The 20,330-nt window shown below is 49.9% G+C and overlaps 1 protein-coding gene across 1 annotated transcript in view; it reads right to left on the minus strand.

The window, feature by feature from the left end:
• Positions 1 to 518: 518 nt before the first annotated feature.
• The window catches only part of COL27A1 (collagen type XXVII alpha 1 chain), a 1,047,548-nt gene continuing 1,027,736 nt past the window's right edge, over positions 519 to 20,330 (minus strand). The window contains exon 57 of the mRNA XM_086924958.1: positions 519 to 1,522. Within this exon, the coding sequence (XP_086781084.1) occupies positions 1,376 to 1,522 (147 nt within the window). The 3' untranslated portion in view covers positions 519 to 1,375. The remainder of the gene's footprint in view (positions 1,523 to 20,330) is intronic.

A 20,330-nucleotide genomic window follows, 5' to 3' on the forward strand; every position in this document is an offset into this window, starting at 1 on the left:
AGGTTTGGGTCTTGGACACGTGCAGTATGTGGAGGGTCAATTTTGGACTCACTGTATGTGGCGAGTCGTCCCAGAATAACGGCAGAGACAGTGGAAGGTAAGCAATGCATGTAATGAGACAGGACACACACGTGGAGAGTGAGGCCGAATCACTAGTCTTCGTGCCATTCATTCCAGCAGCGGAAGGTGTGGTTTCTGAGCCCTGAACATTCTCCCACTCTGCCTGCTTCCCAGAGGCGAGGGACTGGTCACCCTGACCGTTACAGCAAGTCCCACCAGTGTCCAGTTCTGGACGATTGGGGATTTCAGTAAGCTTCAGGACCTGGTGCACAAACTCTGTCCGGGGTACACTCTTGGACAAACACTTTACAAAACCAGATATTTATACAAAATAAACAGTCATACAGCCCTTTCCAAGACAGTCCAAGCTTTGGTACTCACAATTTCTTAAAAATGAGTTGTGTTAAAACAGAAATGTAAAAACAAAAAAAATTATCAACTAAAACATTTCGAAACAGTTTAAATAAAAAAACTATCATTTATTTTATTTGTTCCCTTTTCTTCTTCATAAGCGCCAACATCATCAACTGAAACACAAAGAAAGACCCTGCGAGGGTGGTCCGGGCCAGAGACATGGGTCCGTCAATGATTGTGAAAGCCTGCACCATGGGGAGAAGGCTGCCAGCACCGTCGCTTTCACAGTGGGAGGTAGAACAGGCCACGCCTCCCCTTAGCACCAATCACTGCTCTCCTTCCGGGCCACGCCTCCCCTTAGCACCAATTGCTGCTCTCCTACCGGGCAAGATGGCAAGATGGCGCCGGCTCGAAACAGCATGGAAGAGGCTCCAACATGGAAGGAGGAGGCGGTTCCTATTTTTTTGTTAAATAATATAGATATATATTATATATATAATTATTTCTCCTTTTTTCCTAATATTGCACGTCAAACACTTCCTGTGCCCATTGAGGCGCTTGAGTTGTCTTCTCAGCACTGAGCCGTGGCAGGACCAGCCCCGTGGTGCGTTGACTTTCGGCGATTCAAGACCAGGGTCACATGCTGTGTTTAGGAGGCGCCCGCTCCGTTACCTCATAGTTTATTTGGTTTTGGAAAGCTTCAGCCATATATATTCTTGTGTTTTCACTTTTTGGGTGGAGTGTGCTGACACAAAGTCCTTTCGCCGTCTGTCACTCCATGCTGAAACCAAGGCTGATGTGCAGTGGACCCGCAGAGCTTTGAGGGCCGTGTATGGAAGCCTTGTAGGGTCACCCGGACCCAGTGCCCAGCAGGGAAGGGTTTCCTCTTACCCACACAATGCGGAAAGGTGTGGGCACTTTGCGGTACAAAGCAGGCCAAAACAGGGTCAAAGCAAGGCGTTCAAAGAAAGCAGACGGGTCCAACCTCAAGGTGGAAGTCCATCCCGGTTGTGGGTGGCGGCAGGTTGAAGACACCGACAATGGGCAGCTGGTTGGGGTCCTGAGTTCGAAACGTGAACCGAGTGTGGTGCCACTGGCCATCCTGCAGCTGGGAAGAGAGAAAACACCCATCAACTTTGGAAAAATACTCCTATGAGTGAAGTGTAGATACTACATTCAAAGCACACAGTCTTTGAAGTAGAGCTTCCTCAAGGCACCAGCAATGCACTCACACACTCACACACACACACACACTCACCCACACACACACTCACACACACACACACACAAACACACACACACACGTGGGATTTACTTCACATAAGGCCCGCCACATTTCAAGTTATCAGGACAGTATGTTTCAAGCCCTGGGCTTCTCTGCTATGAGTAATTGTTATTGGGAGTTGTAGGAAGCTGGCTCTGTATATACCATCCTCACACAACAGGAGCCAAGAGGGGAAAAGGGACAGGTTACCCTCCACTCACAGTACTCTCATCAACAAAACCTGTCCCATCTATCATAGGCTCTCTCAAAGACATCACCTGCCTCCGACTTAGTGAGGGTATTTATAGTACGCGGCATGTCTGCGTTACTTAACAGGGTGTGCCTATCTCACTTCTAAAATCATCGCTGTGTCTGTGTCTACACATATTCCACTCACCTTGCCAATTCTAAAGGTGTACTACAGGCGGTTCATCCCTTATGAGCCGCCTGTATACACCTTTAGAATTGGCAATGTGGTTGGAATATGCGTAGACACAGACACAACGATGATTTTAGGAGTGAGATAGGCACACCCTGTTAAGTAACGCAGACATGCCGCGTACTATAAATACCCTCACTAATTCGGAGGCAGGTGATGTCTTTATATACTATGCCAAAGTAAAGCACAGTGTGCGCAGAGACCGGGGAGTCCCCAGAGGTATAGCAGTGGATACAGTAGGTAACTACGAACAGCTCTCTTTGTGGTCGTGTGGGCGAGCAGTTAGTCTTATCTAGAGGGTGTGTTAAGCATTTATTGTACTCACTCAATCAAGGACAATCCAGACCAATGAGGTAAGTATAAAACAGATATACACTTGTTTTATTTTAGTATTGTATTTTATTGTATTGTATTTTAATTGCATTTATATAGCGCTTGCTACCCCTGACGAGGCGTCAAAGCGTGTTTTCGGTGAGTAGCACGCTACTCCGGGACCCATAGAGGATTAGTGTTGAATTAGTATAGTGAAACATGCAAGTACATTTTAAGTGGTGGATAGGTTAGTCAGTTATATGGATTTGGAATGAGAGCAGAAGGATAGAGGAGGAAAAAAGGTTTGTGTTTACATAGCGCTTGTTACCCCTGATGGGGTGTTGAAGCACGTTATTCAGGAAGCCCATGAAGGATTAGTGGTGAATTAATATGGTGAAATATGAAAGTAATTTCAGTGATAGCAGAGGGATGAAAGGGGAAGAAAGGTTTGCATTCATATAGCACTTGTTACCCCTGATGGATTTTGAAGCGCTTGTCTGGCGAGTAGCACGCCACTCCAGAACCCACAAAGGATTAGTGTTGAAAATTAGTTCAGTAAAATATGAAGTAATTTGGGTAGTGGATATGTTATTCAGTTATTTGGGTAGAGACTTGGATGTGGGACGACTCATTGGCTTCATCTTGTGCTGAGAACGAATTGTTCAATCTATCATTGCCCTGAAGAAGTCCTCTAGCAGGACGAAACGCGTTGCCTGTATTGTGTTGAAAACTGATGTTTACGACCACGTTTTAAAAATGTAATATCGGAATAAAAGGAAAAACTTTGAAAAACATTTTGTATACAGTTTGAATAATTGTTCTTTCATACTTTGAATTTGTGTGGTGCACCTGTGCTTATGTTTTAAAAAAGTTTTACTTATTTATTTACTTTACTTGTGGCCGTTGTATGTCCGACTACACCGTGCCCCTCCCCCTTCCCCCCCACACCCCCTCCCACCCCCAGCAGCACTTCCTCTGCGAGCCGCCTCTGGTTACAGGTTTGTGTCACTTTTAAATGCAGTTTGTATCATACAATAAGTACTTTCAGATTGCATTTGAGCTACATTGGTTTACTTTGAGTACTGGGAGTAGTATGCCTAGATACCACACCTTAGGATCTCTGCATACAAGGTAAGTAGAACTGTTTATACTTTGCAATTGAATTCACTGAACAATTTTAGACTGAATATCTTATAACATGGGTTTCTATAGGAGAAAAATTATTATCGTTTTTGCGGTACGTAGTCGACTCTCAAGGGTGACCTTTGGGGGTTAGGACCAAGGTTCCCCAAGGTCTGGATGGGCACTCAAGTTGCACCACCAGCAGCACTGGGGCCGCCAGGTGCAGAGTGCAGGGGCGCAATGCTAACCAATTAGGCTAAGGGGGCCTTTGGTTGGGGTCTGCTGATGAGCAGGCCACTCGGTCGGTTGTGGGAGTCAAGCTCCTGGGGTTAAGGTCAGCACTGCAGGGGCCAATGACCAGCACAGGAGCTGCACCATCGATGGCACTCAGGCGACCAAGTCCAGGGTGCAAAATGGACGTCGGGGACCCTGTGCTTTCCAATGGACACCCTTGGTTTCGGAAAGATGCTGCAGGCTCGGGCAGGAAGACATCCTAAAGGAGACCACAGGCACAACTAGTAAGCTGAGGTTTTGGGGTATGCCTGGACGCCGTCGGGTGTTGGGGTGTCTTCTGCAATCGGGTTTTCTTACCAGCTCCAATCACGGTCGGGGGACCATTCAGATTGAGGCTGCAAGCGTTGTCGGGAGTCTTGAGGGAGGTCGGGGATCACCAGATCCCAAGTCAGGATCACTAGGGAGACCTCCTGGGGTGATGGGCACTCAAACTCTCTAACACATTCAATTTGGAGGAGCAACTGTGTTGTCACTACTGATAATTTCTAATCTAATGCAAATAAACGACATACAATTGCAACAGTGACTTCAAGAATCTTAATGGTGAATGCAAGAATTTTTTTCTGTGTTTGTTTTATAAGCTATTTGTGCTACTCGACTGCGTTTGTATTGTACCACATTTGAAACCCGGGTCTTGTAGCCTATTGGGTATCCCCATTGATATATAATACTGCTTCGAGAGCAGGGCAGGGGAGGAGTGGTTTGCCCACTCCAAGTGAGCATATCTCTTTGGCCGGCCGTCTTGGGCCGGTCAAAGAGTCATGCGCACTTCACATGTTCTCAATGCAGCCTGCATGGAGAACATGCCAATGCCCCCATTCCCTGGCTGGGCGCTGAACTGTGGTGCTCAGACAATCACAACGCTGCAATGCAGCATTGTGATTGGCTTGGGGGAGGGATCCTGGCTGCTTCCTGTTCCGGCTCAAGAGAGGAGAGACTGCGACGACGTTAAGGAGGTAAGTTTCTAAACACATTTTTTTTACATCTACCCCCACCCGCCACTCCTGATCTTTGCCGGCTGCTACTGCGTTAAAGGGGAGTGTCGGTTGAGACCAACGGGTCCCTTCCTTGAGGTCGGACCTCAGATCTATTTTTGATTTAGTGGTCAATCAGAAATCGTTACTTATGACTTCTCTCGCTGGGGTTCACTGGGCGTAGGCTGTTTTTCAGTATTTCATCACTTTGTGGGGATTCCCATCATTATCAAGATTGTGCCTGATGTTTCATGAGTCAGTCTTACATCCGCAGTTTCCTTTTCGCTGTTTCTAGACATAATTTCCCATGACGAAGGGTTTCACCCGAAATGCCTTGGATTTGATCTGCCATCGGGTTTGAACCATAGTCCTTTGTAATGAACTATTATGAATTTCAAACCATTGTGGAATAAAATATTTCTCCAATGACCACCTGTTGTTCATTAACTAAATAGAAATCGATTAACCTCCTTGCTGGAGTCTGACTGTGTCATAGTGGGACGTTACCTGGCTGGGTAACGCTTTCACCCATTTAAATTTCATGCTGATTGATCAGACAGCGATACCCCGGTAGCACGCAGAACATATATCTAATCATTGAACTTTAATTCACATTTATTGGTGTGTAAGTGTAGGAGAGTAGGGTCTGCTTCCTATGGTTACCCCCACTTTTTGCTGTGATTCGCTGGTTTTTCGACTTTAGTCTGGCTGTGGCCCTGCTAATCAGGCCCCCAGCCCAGCTGTTCTCTCTATAAATTGATACCATGTACTTTAGGTACATCCCAGATTAGTTACTGGGTCACCCTTGTGTGCCCCTGTATAGTGTACCATAGGTACCCAGGGCATAGGTGCACCCTAGGCCTACCAGGGGCTGCAGCATGTATTGTGCCACCCCTGGTTTGCCTTCCAAACCGATACCACAGGTCTGTTAACACAGCCTGGGTAAGGTGGTGTAATCACCCATTACTTAGCTGTAGTATACCTATATCTTCTATACTACTATTATAAAGAGAGAACTGTGTCCTTTGAGCCAGGTAAACTCGAAAAGTACACCACCAATCCAAACACCCAATACATCTTTGAAAACGTCAGGGCAAGTAGAAGGACATAGGCTATAAAAAAACAAAATATATATGTTAGAAGGGAAACGTAATTTTTAAGGGAAAGTAGTCCCTTAGAAGTAGCGCCAGCTAACGACGTGCGTGCTGATGCGTGCTGACATCACGGGGTGGCGCGGAAGCCGGAAGCAACACCCTGCGAGGAGCGGACAGGAGAAAGGAAGCAACACCCTCCAAGGTCCGGAGCGCGTAGAGGAGCGTCGACATGCCCAGGGGAGCGCAGAGTAAGAGCGGACAGGAGAGTCGGCAGAAGCGGCCAGGACCAAGAAAACGAGCGCGGAGAACCAGCGGACTCGAGCGTGGGCAGAAGTGGCCAGGACCAACAAAACGGGAGCAAGGAAACACTAAGTACGCTCTGCTGTTCCCGGCCGCTTTGCTGCGCCTCTCCTGCTGCGATGCTGCCCCCAGCCCCCTTCTGCCCCAGGCAACACCGGGAAAGGCTGCTAGTCTATATATACATATAGACACATATACACCTATAGGTCACTCCTATGGCAGGCCTTAACAATACTGGAGTTAGAGTGCTTGGTTTTATGTGAGAGGGTGCCCTAGCATGATCTAAGCTCTCTGCAGCTTTCGGAATCCCTACCTTATAGCTGTTCTATGATATAGCCATACCATATACTCTTAAGTGCATTATAATCCTCGCAGGTAATGCTAACTTTGGTTTGGCTTTGTCAAAACATGTCGTGTAAGGTGTCAAACACTTTGGAATACTACCCCCCCACCCCCTCCCTCCCTGCCAGTTCTGGCGGAGGGGGTAGCATTAGCATTACACCCTTCTAGAGGGAGAAGAGATGTAATTACTGGTTTACCCGGTTAAAGTTAAACAGAGCCTCAGCATCACAAAATGGATGCTGCTGCCACAGACACGAGTCTGCCCTCCTGCTGCTGGATGAAACTCCGGCAGGTGAGACCTGGACAATAGGTTTCCTGTCCAAGGAGGTGCTGGCACCTCCCCAGACAGGCTTTTGTGTATTGGGGCAGGGAGGGCTGCATTCAGTGAATGCTTTCAAGACACTGCCTGGGGCACACAAGGTGCTCCATGCATTTCCCAGTTCAAACTGGTTCCTGGGGCACTCTGCCCGAGCTCTGGCACGAAACTGGACAAAGGGAAAGAGCTGTAACCACCCCCTTCCCAGGTCCACCCATAGGAGGGACCTTAAAGGTAGTCCAGCCCCTAAACGTAGTATAAGTATAGGAACCCAGTCCCTAGGACTTTAGATTACCCTGGATGAAACTCAAACATATATCCTGGACCTTCGACATTCCATTTCGACTGGAAGACGGAAGAAATCTCCATTATGGTCAAGGAGTGACCACACTGTTCGAACAGGCACCAACAGCAACTTTGCCAGTCTGCATTTTCAAGGCTCCCACCGGATACCGAAGAATCTGTGACACAGGACATAGCTTTCCAGACATCTTTGACCCCGACCTTCGCTCACAGTAAAGCTGAGACCTGTGGTGGACACGAGAGACGTGAGACCGCCACGGGTCTCAGCTGCACCTACTTCACGAGGTAACTCGAAATTGTGCATTGAGGTGCTTGAAGCCCCAGACCCAAGCACTATGTGCACTGAAGCTCAGAGGCCCCCACTCCACGAGTGACCCGTGGGCCCCGCTTTTGCATTTTAGCTCGATGCATCTTCACGGTTCCTTACCTGTTGGATAGTGAGCCCCCCTGAAGACTTTTCTTTAAATCTAACTTGCTTTCCTGGTTGCTCCAGGCTTGCTCCAACTTCCCTGCAAAAGAGAAGTTCCTCAGACCTTGCTGGTCTGCACCGAAGCCAATCTCGACATCCTGTGTGGGTTGCGTTTGCCAAGGCTTGTTGGGTCCAGTCCGGATACCAACACCGCAGTAAACTAGATCCTTTGTGGGACAGCTCGAATCCAGCTCCTGGTCGTCTACGACGCCTCCTGGTCCTCGTGGCTGAAGAGATCAGCTTCACCTTTTCACCTGCAAGCACCCCACATCTGGTGGCATCTTTTTATCGCTGCCCTGGTCACTGGCTAGTGGCCCAGACTCTGTCTTCTCTGTTTTCATGTTCTTCAGATCTTTGACCCACCCTTGGATCCATCCGGACACTTTTTCTCTGGCCGCCTGCAGCACTTCTTTGCAGATCTCCATTAAAATCGACTTCGAAACCCGACACGAAAAGACACCTATGCACCCGGCTTTCCTGGGTGAGGTAACACGAGTACTCCGGTGCTCCCGTGGGTCTTGACTCTCGAAGTGTCCTAGTTTAAAAGGGTTCCATCGTAGTCCATCCAGAAGTGCCCTTAAATTGTAAATTTGTAACTTGTTAGTTTCCCATAGAAAGTCAATGGTAACCCGCGGCTGTGTTTAGACACTGCACGCGTCTCCGGTGGGCCTCCTACTTCCTAACCTTTGGTTGTTTAGAGTAGCCCCAGCGATTCCACAGGCCCCAGGCTTGCTTTCTAATTCTCACGTGGTTCTTATACCACTATTTTAGTATATGGTTTGTGAGGCCCCTAGGGAAAACGTACACTGTGCAACTTACCGTATGCTAATTGAGTAACTTGTATTGTACATTTACTTCTGACCTCATAAAGAGTCCAGAGGGGTTGTGTTTAGAATAAATACATATATATTTGATATATACCTTGTGTGGTGTGCTTTCATTTGGTACTAAAGGGATTATTATTGGTAAAACAACTAGCTTAACTCGTCTCTAAAGACAGCCTGAAGCCTGCTCGCCATTGCTACCACTAGGAGAGCTTGTCAATAAGGTTGACTTTACAACCACCATCAAAAAGGGTCGATTAGACTGGTGCAAGGTGCCCACTAGAATAGTAGACATCATATGCCAGGCTAACTTCTCACAGCCAGTACCATCTCTTTAGTACACCCCCTATTATGCCACCCTCCAGAGGAAAGGCGATGGGCCTCTTCTAATTGGAGGAGACTGAGGAACAAGTTACTTACCTTCGGTAACGCTTTTTCTGGAGCATACAGTATCTGCCTGTGGATTCCTCACCTTATGAATATCCCCTGCGCCAGCATTCTGCTGAATTTTTTCCCTAGCTATCCACGCCGACGAGGACTCGCGACTCCGCATGACATCACCGGAGCCATAAGAGAGCCCCGCCCGGGTGATGACGTCAGTTCCACCCATTTTTTCCGTGCCTCCAAGGCGAAACAGGTGGGCCGACAACAGATTAAAAGTATACACAGTACACAACATTTGAACCAATATATACATTACAAAATCAAAAAGGAATGCTAAAGAATATCAGCATTCCCTATAAATGTACCAAATAGAAAGAAGTTACAATGTAAAACAACAAGCCAAATGAGACATCCCTTAAGGTATACAAAGGTGGACAACGGGGAGGCGGGTGGGACAGTGAGGAATCCACAGGCAGATACTGTATCCACCAGAAAAAGCGTTACCGAAGGTGAATAACTTGTTCTTCTGATAGATACATCTGCCTGTGGATTCCTCACCTTATGAATAGATTCCTACAGCAGTCCCCACTCCCGGAGAATGGTGTCCACCTTTCCTATACCAAAAAGTCCTGCAAGACAGATCGCGCAAAATGGCCCTCCCTCCTCACTTTGGAATCCAGGCAATAATGCTTTGCGAAAGTGAGGTGGGAGGCCCAAGTCACTGCCTTACAAATGTCCAACACAGGAGCACCTCTAGCTAAAGCAGAGGTGGAAGACTTAGCCCTAATAGAATGAGCTCTAAGACCTTCAGGTGGTTCCTTACCAGCCAGGGCGTAGCAGATCTTAAAGCACAAGATGATCCACGTGGATGGAGTGCACTTGTGCACAGACTTTCCTTTTGAATGTCACACGAAGACCACAAAGAGCTGATTGTCTAAACATAAGTCCTTTGTCCTGTCCAAATGACAGCTCACGGCTCTTTTAGGATCCAGGCCGATCTAGGCGGTGAAGCCTCTCCTCCTCCTTGCGCCGGGAAACCCTTTTTGGGTAGCTGTCGCGCTCTATAAGCTTAATAAATAAATAAATAAATGAGGGGGAGGATAGAACACAGGAAGGGTCATGGACTGTGTTAGAGGGAAGGGAGCGACCACCTTCGGCAGAAAAGCAGCCCTGGTCCTAAGGACCATCCTTTCCGCATGTATGGTTAAACATGGGGGTTTCGAACCAATCCCTTGAAGCTCACTCCCCCTCCTTGCTGAGGGAATAGCCACAAGAAGGACCGTCTTAAAAGACAAAAGCCTCAAAGGACAGCTCTGAAGGGGTTCAAATGGGGAACCCATCAAAAAATTCAAAACAAGATTAAGATCCCACTGGTGCATAACAAAGGGAGTAGGTGGAAACCTATTGGTAAGGCCTTTGATAAATCTCAAAAAGAAAGGAGACTTACATAAAGATGGTTGAACAGGTAGACAGAAAAGCTGATAAGGCCGACAAATAGCCCTTAACCGTGGCCACAGCACAACCCTGCTGAGCCAAGGAGAGAGCAAACTGAAGAACATTCGACAAGTGGGCCTTTAAAGGGTCAATGCATCTCTCTCCACACTATTTAACGAATCTTGACCATCTGTAGGAGTAAATAGAATTGGTGGAGTGTTGCCTGGCCGCTAAAATAACATCCACCATGTCAGGCGGGCGAGAGAAAGAACTCAGGTTCCCCATTCAATCTCTAGGCATGAAGGTGCAGGCTCTGGAGGTGGGGGTATAGAACCTGCCCCTCCGACTGCGAGAGGAGGTCTGCCCTGAGAGGGAGGCAGAGCGGAGGGTGCGATGAAAGGCAAAGGAGGTCTGTGTACCTCACCCTTATTGGCCAATCTGAAGCGATCAAAATGACTTGGGCCGGTCTTGGCGAATCTTCCTCATAACCAGAGGAATCAAGGGTATGGGAGGAAACGCCTAAAGGAGTTGTGATCTCCAACTCAACTGAAACTCGTCCCCCAGGCGCTCCCTCCTTCGGAAACTGGAGACTGTAGAATGACCGGCAGTGCGCGTTCTCGAAAGTGGCAAACAGGTCCACTCAAGGAGTTCTCCACATCTGGAAGATGTGTTACACTACCTTCGGATGAAGCTTCCACTCGTGGTCGGCAGAGAACTGCCGACTGAGACGGTCTGCACGCACGTTCAGCTGCCGGGTCATATGATTTGCCATCAAGCAAATCCGATGATCCTGAGCCCAGGACCAGAGCCACAAGACCTTTCTGCAGAGTCAGTATGACCCTACTACTCCCTGCTTGTTGACATACCACATCGCAGTAGTGTTGTCTGTCAGAACTTGAACTGACTGACCGCGAAGGGAAGGAAGAAAGGCCTTGAGCGCCAAACGTATCGCCCGCAACTCCAGAAGATTCATATGAAGCAATCTTTGCTCTGGAGACCAAAGACCCTTGATCTCCAGATCCTCCAGATGAGCACCCCTCCCTAGGGTAGAAGCATCCGTTATCACTGTGGCCACCGATGGAGGCAGATGGAAGGGCTTTCCTGGAGACAGATTGCCCTCCACGCTCCACCACGACCGATCCGCTGCAGCTTCTCTGGAGATACTGATTGACTCCCTGAGATCTCCGTTGTGCTAATACCACTGCCTGCGAAGACACCACTGGAATGCCCTCATGTGCCAGTGTGCATGGTCGACCAACAGAATGCAGGATGCGAACAGACAGAGCCAGCGAAGGACCTTCAGAACTGGAAAAACTGCTCCATTGTGGAATAAAGGGATCATCTCCTGAATGTCGAGAATTCTTTGTGGTGGAGGAACTGCTCGACACCCAGCAGTGTCCAGTACCACCCCTATGAACAGGTAGCGCAGAGAGGGCATCAGGTGAGATTTGGGCACATTGATCGAAAAACCCGAGTTAAATAACAGTTGAGATGTCACCCGCAGATGATGAAGCACCATCTCTGGTGACTCCATTTTGAGAAGCCAGTCGTCCAGATAGGGGAATACAGGAATCCCAGATCTTCTGAGATGAGCTGCCACCACTGCCGTCACCTTTGTGAAGACTTGAGGTGCAGTAGTAAGACCAAATGGGAGGACCGCAAACTGGTAGTGTTGCGACCCAACCGTAAAACGGAGATACTTCCTGTGCGACTTCTGGATGGGGATGTGAAAATACGCATCCTGTAAGTCGATCGACACCATGCAGTCCTCTAGTTGCAGGGCCTGAAGAACCTGAGCAAGGGTCAGCATCTTGAATTTCTCTTACTTTAGGTAAAAATTCAAGACCCTGAGGTCCAGGATCGGACATAACCTGCCGTCCTTTCTAGCGATCAGGAAATACCGGGAGTAGCATCCTTGACCCCTTACCTGCTCCAGAACCACCTCTATCGCACCTTTTTTTTTTTGAAAACAGATTTTTATAGAGTGCAAATTAAGCATATAGTCTGTCACGCTCTGACACCCAGAGTCGATCACCATCATCATTAATCCAAATACATATGCAGTCATTTTCTGTTGTTACATTATAGAAAAAAGGAAAGAAATGCAAATCAAGGATACAATGAACTGGTCCCTCCCTCCCATCCCCCCACGACCCACAACTCTCCCCCCCACCCCCACCCCCACGCGCTGCTGCCTGCTCTGCTTAGATAAAACACATTCAGTGCACGGTACATCACATGCACTGACAATTGTTCGGTATTGCCAAGGTAGTCCGGCTAAATCCGAGGCTGGTCTGTAGTGTCCTCGGGAGGCGGGTCCAGTTCTAGACACGATAGTCTGCCCACCGTTTCCAAACCCTATAATGTTTGAGCGGGCATCCCCTGGCCACAAAGACTGGCTGCTCCATCCCCATGCAGAAGTCTATGCCCCGCTTCCACGCCGCCAGAGAGGGAGCCTGGGGCGCTTTCCATGAACGCGCAGTGTCTCGTTTCGCCAATGTTAATCCCAACAGAAGCAAATGGCGTTTGTACCTGTTTCCTCCCACCCCAGCCATAACATGCAGCAGAATCAGTTTAGAGTCCCTCTGAAGCACCCAGGCTAGGACTTCGTCTAAACATCGAAGCACTCCCGTCCAGAATCTCTGCAACGCCCTGCATTCCCACAGTGTATGTAGTAGCATTTCAACCTCCGTCCCACACCTAAGGCAATCCGGGGACGCAATTAGACCCGCCTTCCATAAGCGCTGCCTAGTATATATGTGCGGTGTAGGTACCTAAATTGTATGAGTCGCAGGCGCGTGGATATTGCAGCTCCCCTAGGGCTCTCCAGTGCCTCCACCCAGTCCTCCTCATCTAGTTCACCCACGTCTTGTTCCCAAGTTGTTCTGAGGTGCTGCAGGTCAGTGGTGCAGTGTCATACCACGGTTTGATATATACGGGACAATTTCTTGTCGGGTAATTCCCCCATAAAAACCTTTGCCTCTATCGGGCTAAATTCAGGAAGAGCATCCAACCCCACTATATAGGGCGTCAAAGCATGTCGGAATTGGAGATATTTATAGAACTGGGTTCTCGGCATCTCGTATTCTACGCGCAGTTCATCAAAGGACTTGAGCATGCCCCCTGACATAACGTCACCTAAGGTTGAGATGCTGATCGCATCCCATCCCCGAAAGCCCATCAAGGTGTCCAACTGGGGCAGGCGGCCATTGTGCCACAGCGGGGTCTCCTGGGTTAGCACGTTCCACCAACCCACCTGCCGCCAGATCTTAAAAACCACCTGTGTGACGGATGGCAGAGATTTCCTGAGGGGCGCCAAGTATAATAGTGTATGGACGGACGCTGTGCCCATCAAAGCCCTCTCGACTGCGTAGGCGGGGTCACGTCTGTCCGCATACCACCAGTCGTTCAGGACCAATAAGTGGGACGCCTGGTAGTAGGAAAGAACAAGCATGCATCCTCCGACAGGAACACCCCCAAGTATTTCACTCTGTTAGTGGCTATCTGGAGCTTTTCCGCCCAGTCCCCAACAGGCTGCGGGCCGCCCAAAATCCATAATGTAGATTTCCGAGGATTCAAAAATAATCCCAATGTTTCACCAAAGATTTGCAGGATTCGCAGGATCCTAGGCCCCGAGCGCTCCAGGTCAGTGAGGAAAAACAGCACATCGTCAGCGTATAGTGCTATTCTATCCATCACGCCACCCGCCCACTGGAATCCCCTGAGCTGAGCATCTATCCGCACCCACGCCGCAAGGGGCTCCATAGCAAGGGCGAATAGATAAGGGGAGAGGGGGCAGCCCTGTCTCGTCCCACGCTCGAGCCGAAAGGAGTGAGAAATCTCCCCCCTTATCGCACCGCCGCCGTGAGATCCGTATACAGGAGCCGTACATAAGCCAAGAAGCGAGGGCCCAGATTGAGACGCCCCTGAAGAGCAAACAGATACATCCAGCTCAGGGAATCAAATGCACTGTCCATGTCGGCTAAGAACAGTGCAGCCTGTTCCCCCAGCCTTCGCCAGGCCGACACCGCAACCTGCGCCCGTCGTATAATATGGCGAGTAGCCCGCTGTGGCATAAGACCAGCCTGGTCAGGATGCACCAGGTCGGTAATATACGGCTTGAGTCTATTGGCGAGGGCCTTGGCTAGTATCTTGGCCTCTGCATTGAGCAGAGATATCGGACGATAGGATGCATGAGTCTCTGGGGGTTTCCCTGGCTTAAAAAAAAACACTACCTCTGCATGGCACCAGTCCGGTGGCAGCGAGCCATTCTCCTGTGCCTTTTCTATGACTGGGCGGAAATGTGGGCTCAACTGGGTCATGTAGCGTTTAAAAAACTCACTAGGGAACCCAATAGGCCCCGGAGCTTTCCCCGGGTTCAGTTCACCCAGCGACGTGGCGAGCTCCTCGTCCATCAGGGGGCGGTCTAATAACTCACGTGCCTCATCTGTGAAGGCCCTAGGCGGCAAGTCATCAATAAATCGTTGTACTACCTCCGCTTCCAAACATTCCCGTGGCGCGTAGAGGGCCTCATAATTTTGAATTTGAATTTAAAAACATTTATTAAGCGCGCTTTTACCAAGCGGTTTCAAAGCTTTCGGCTAACGCCGCCGACTCCGAAAGGGGCTCCCCCTCGAGTCCAACTATCTGGGGCAGGGGTTGAGCATGCATGACACCCTGGCATAATCGATGTAGCATCTTACTGGACTTATCGCCCCATTGATATATGCGACTACGCTTAGCCAGCCAAGCCTGTCTGGCTTCGTCCAGAAGCACTGCGGAGTATTGTTGCTGAGCTAGAACCAGCTGTCTCCTGGCCGGCCCCCCGCCCTCCTCTCTGCTCCTATGTTCCAGCGCCTCCATGTCGGCCTCGCCCCGCACTAGGTCCCTACGCCTCTCCTTACACGCTGCCGCGCACCATGAGATGTCCACCCTGCGCAGTGTAGGCTTCATCGCCTCCCAGAGCATCGCCGCGGAGTCCACCGTGCCCACGTTCACAGTGAGGAATTGAGCAATTTCACACGTCATATGGGCCTGGTAAGATCCCTGCATCAGTTGCCACGGTGACAACTGCCATCTAAAGGGCTGACTGCCTCGTCCAGTATCAAGTATTACGTAGACCGGCGAATGGTCAGACAGCGCCCTTGGCAGGTTTTCAGCAGACAGTATCCTATTCCCCATACCCCTCGGAACGAAAATGTAATCAAGCCTAGAGAAGGAGTCTTGTGCTGCCGAAAAAATATGTGTACTCTCTGTGCGAGCCATGCTTGTGTCTCCATGTGTCCACCCAATCAAGACCCGTAACAAGGGACCGCAACCGGGATGTGTGGCTTACCCCTCCCGCCGCGCCACGATCGCCATCGGCGCTGCGCCACCTATCACTTGCGACATCCACCACGTTGTTCCAATCCCCTCCCACTACGGACAGGGCATCTGGCATGTCCACCCATAAGGAAAGCAGTTTCTCGACCAGGGGCTATTGTAGCGGAGGCAGGGCGTACACGCTACCAATAAGGACTGGGTCACATCTAATTTCTCCATGAACAAAAACAAATCTGCCCTGCGGGTCAGTCCATGTGCGTTTATGAGTAAAAGGGACCCTACGGTGAACAAGGACCGCCACCCCCGTGATCCTCGTGTGAACCCTGAGTGATATGCGTGTATGAACCCATTTCTTTGAAGGCACATCGCCTTGGTACCGAGCAAATGAGTTTCTTGCAGGAGGAGTATGTCCGTCCCCCTCCTCTTGGCCCATGCAAATACAGCCCCCTGCTTCACTTTATCCAGCAATCCCCTCACATTCCAGCACATGATCCGTGTCCCACCTGGGCCTAACCGCACTCCCTCACCAACCACAGCTATTTGTGTTGTGTAGTGTGTCGCAGCCTCTCCCTGCGCCGGCAACCCTGGCAACCTTGAAAACAGTCAGCAAGCAGTAGTATCAGCGCAATCCCTCTCCCCTTCCCTCGAAACCTACCCCCAACTTCTCCCTGCCCACCCCCCACCCCGCACCTCCCAAACATGGAAGCACCTGTCGTGGTCGGGGCATGATCCCGGCCCCAACTGGGAGCCAAGTACCATCCCCTCCAACTGAACCCTTCGCAGCAGCCCATATGGAACTAGGCCGTCGGCCCCTCCCAACCAAACCCTGTGGGTCGCCAGCCTCGACAGCATTGTGACTGGTCACTTTAGATCAAACATTCAAGCAAGTCATTACTCAGGTCTCTCAATTGTCAAGATACATCTTCCTGAACTTCCGGAGCTTCCTCATCTCGACGCGTGGTTGATCTAGATTTTGAGCTGCGGTTTGAGCGCGAATGTCCACTGCGCTTACGCCGACCCTCCTGGCCTCCCCCGGCTGAATTACCTCCACCGGGGTATGGAAGAAGAAGGTGCGGGACTGAAATATCACCCGCAGCCTCGCAGGATAAAGCAGTGCGTACTGCAGCTGCAGACCCCTGAGACGGGCCTTGGCCGCAGCGAAGTATTGGCGTTGTTGTTGCACTTGTTTGGTATAATCAGGAAAGATCAGGATATTGGCGTTGTCATATATTAGCTTGCCCTTCAGCCTCGCCTACTTAAGGATCGTGTCCCTGTCGGCATAGTTCAGAAGTTTAGCAATCATGGGGCGCGCACCAGCCGACGGTTTTTGTGTTAGCGCCCGATGGGCCCTCTCGATCACAAAGCAGCGAGAAAGAACATCAGGTGGAATCCAGCTCTCCAACCATTGTGTCAGGAAGCTCTCTGCGTTGCCTTTCCCACAATCCTCCGGGAAGCCAATAAACCTCAGGTTACTACGCCGTGCCCGTCCCTCCACCTCCTCCGCCCTTTGGACCAGGCCCTTCTGCGTTCTTTCAAGGACTAGGACTCTCTTCTTCAGGGAGGAGACATCTTCCTCAACCTCTGTTATGCGTGTCTCCATGCCCGCAATCCGCTCCACGGCGTTCCGCAGATCCTGTCGGAGAAGCATGACGTCTGAGCCCACTGCCCCAATCTTGGCGTCTAGGACGTCCCGGGATTGTGTGATCGCCGCCATGAGTGCTGCATTGTCTGGTACCTGCGTCGGTGCTCCCTTCGCGCCGGCCGCCTCCGTGAATTTATCAATGGGCCCCTGCTTACTCTGGCTACCGGCGCCTCTCGTCATGTTGCTCTCGGTGCACGGCTCAATCACTCCACGAGGCCCCAGGTCTAAATATGGCCGCCAACCGTCCGACTCCCGATCCAGAGATGGCAGGGGGGGAGGAGGTATCGGGCCCTCCACAAGCGTCCACAACGGCGGCGAGTAGGCTCCGGCTGCACCAACCGGCAAGCACCCCCCCGCATCGCCCGTCTCGAGATCAATCCAGGCTCAGCGCCACCAATAGCGTCACACCGGGGCCCGACACGACCCCCGAGTAATTGTCCCCAGCCGCCATGGCACCACTCGCGGTAGCACTGACCTGGGGTATCAGTAGCGGCTCTTATCCGTCCAGTCGCGCCCGTCAGTGAGCAGGCGCCGCCGCTCCATGACCACTCGAGAACTCCACCGCTCCGTGTGTATCTGGGGACACTCAACTGGGGCCTCCGCTGGGCTCAGCTCATCGAGCAACACCCGCCGTTGCTCCGCAGGAGGTGCTGTCTGTGAAAGCTCAGGACCCCGGATGATGCGACGGGTCCGCGCCACCTCCGCCCGCGGCACAACCGCTCCCAGTCGTTGGGCCACGCCAAAATCGAGGCCCCGGCTGTGTAGGCCGCTCCGGAGCACTTCGATCACGGGCGACGCTCTGGCCGCTAGGATCAATCCCACGCCACCACTCGCAGTCAGGGGATGGCCACCGGGGTCTGGCTCTGATCCGGATCGTCTGGACCTGTTTACAAGGACCAGGGCAGGATATTCTTGCAGGATTTCAACAAGGCTGGTCGGAGCTCGCGCTCTACATGACCACCATGCTCGCTGGCTAAGCCACGCCCCCCTCTATCGCACCTTTTTGAAGTAATGTAAGAACCTCCTTCTGCAGAAGCAGCATATGTTCCTTTGAACAAAATCCTTGGCAAGGAGGGTAAGGAGGAGGAAATTCCCGAAAGGGAAGGGCGTGCCCATTCTCCACAAGGTTTAAAACCCAAAGGTCTGTCGTGACCGATTTCCAACCTTGCAGAAAGTGAGACAACCGACCCCCTACAGGACCCACATGATACAGGATGGGGATCTAGGGCTGCTTTCCTGCATTTCCAAAACAAGAGAGGACGCGTAGAGGTACTGATAGAATCACCCTCCTAGCAGAATTGTATAAACAATAGGATTCTATCAATGTGAAGAGGTGATAATTTTTATGGTGTTTTTATTTGGTGAGGTACTCGGCTCTCTCTTAGGAATAGAAAGATGAGAGCACAGTGTGCTTGTTAAAATACCCCTCACACACTAAAAAGTCCTTTAGTGTCATGCTTCATCATAGGGGTCTTCCCGTCCCTATAACGGGGCGGGCGTGCTGCGACCAAACGAACTACGCGGGAGCACTTAAGTTGTGACAGAGGCTATGTGTAGGTGTAGGGGTGTCAGTGAAAGTGTAGGGACCTAACAAGTGAGTGCAAGAAAAAATACAAAAAAGTTAAAAATTCCCTGGCTTAGTAGAAAAAGATATTTTATTCACTTCTCTAGCTGGGAACGTTCAAAAGGGGATTGTGAGGTAGAGCAACAGCTTGATACCTAGTCCACATGTTTCGTAAGCAGTCCCCTACTGCTTACTCATCAGGACCATATAGTGATCCCTACTACTGATAGCTCAGTTCTACAGAGGTATGCCTACTGTCCTACAAACAAAGCAGCAAAAATAGGCTGACTGTTTGGGCTTCAGGGCATGAGCTGGCCCGAGTGAAGCATGGTACTTTGCAATGAATACCAAAAATATTGACCTATTGCGGTCTCTGTAAAGGAAAAGGAGAAAAAGAGAGGGAGAAACCAACATAAATACGTGATTTGCACGACAATTTGACTGGTGACACAGATTATTCATGTCGTCATGTAACACAATGGTAAGAAAGCGCCTTGTTCATAAAAGGCGATTGTTTTGCCTTTTGTATTAAAATAGTCAAAATCAGAACACCTCTCATAACTGGTTGATTATCACCAGATATATTCTCTGGAACCCTCGTGGTGATGGGGTTCACGTATGTCTCATCACACATACACACAATCGCGACTCAATACACTCATACACACAATCTAAATGGAATAAGTACAAGAGACCCTTGTTCGCGTTTAAAAATAGTGGTTATATTGACTATAACCTTTCAAATGGCATTATACGTACTCTTTTCATTACTTTTCAATGCCCCATGAGCTTGCAGGCGAAGGGTGTTCAGCGCGGTTGACTGCAAAATAAAACCGCACCCGTATGTCATTTACGGACCACATCCGTGATGTTGCTAGCCCCTGTGACCCATTTGTTAGAGACTCGAGGTCAGAGTCTATTACTTACATCACCGGCAGGAGAACGTTTCCTTATTCCTACCCCGTGCTGCTCCGAGGATTGCCGGTCTCGTGTGTTTGGCATCGTTATAAGCACCTCATTTCTGCATTGTCATCCGCGTGTTTACATGGCAAATTCGGGAAAGCTAGTCTGCTCACCCAAGATGGCTGCCGTTTTACGGCACAGTGGAGTAGAAAGATAGAAAGTCTTTCTACTATCTTCATTCCAAGGCAAAACATGGGATTTTCTGTTTATCGGTCACATTTGGGGGGTTGGTATTTACTAAAAAATAAATCAGAATTTAAGGAAATACTTGCTGGGTCAGTAAAAATATACACAGAGGGCAAAAAATGACGGATGCCTTAGTAATGAGTGGTTTAAATTTTTACGGGGTGGGAGTGGGGAGTATTGACCAACTGGTCAGGTGGTTTTTGACCAGATTACTGACTTGTTGACGAGAAGAGTTTATTATAGCTGACCCCAGGGTATTTATTTATTTATTTATTTATTTATAATTACATTTATTGAGCGCGCAGCTACCCGGAGGTTTCCCGGCGCTAGGGCAAACTGACATATGAAAGGGAGGGAGGAACGTAAGA

This window comes from Lissotriton vulgaris, chromosome 5, assembly GCF_964263255.1.
Source record: "Lissotriton vulgaris chromosome 5, aLisVul1.2, whole genome shotgun sequence".
Lineage (NCBI taxonomy): Eukaryota > Metazoa > Chordata > Amphibia > Caudata > Salamandridae > Lissotriton > Lissotriton vulgaris.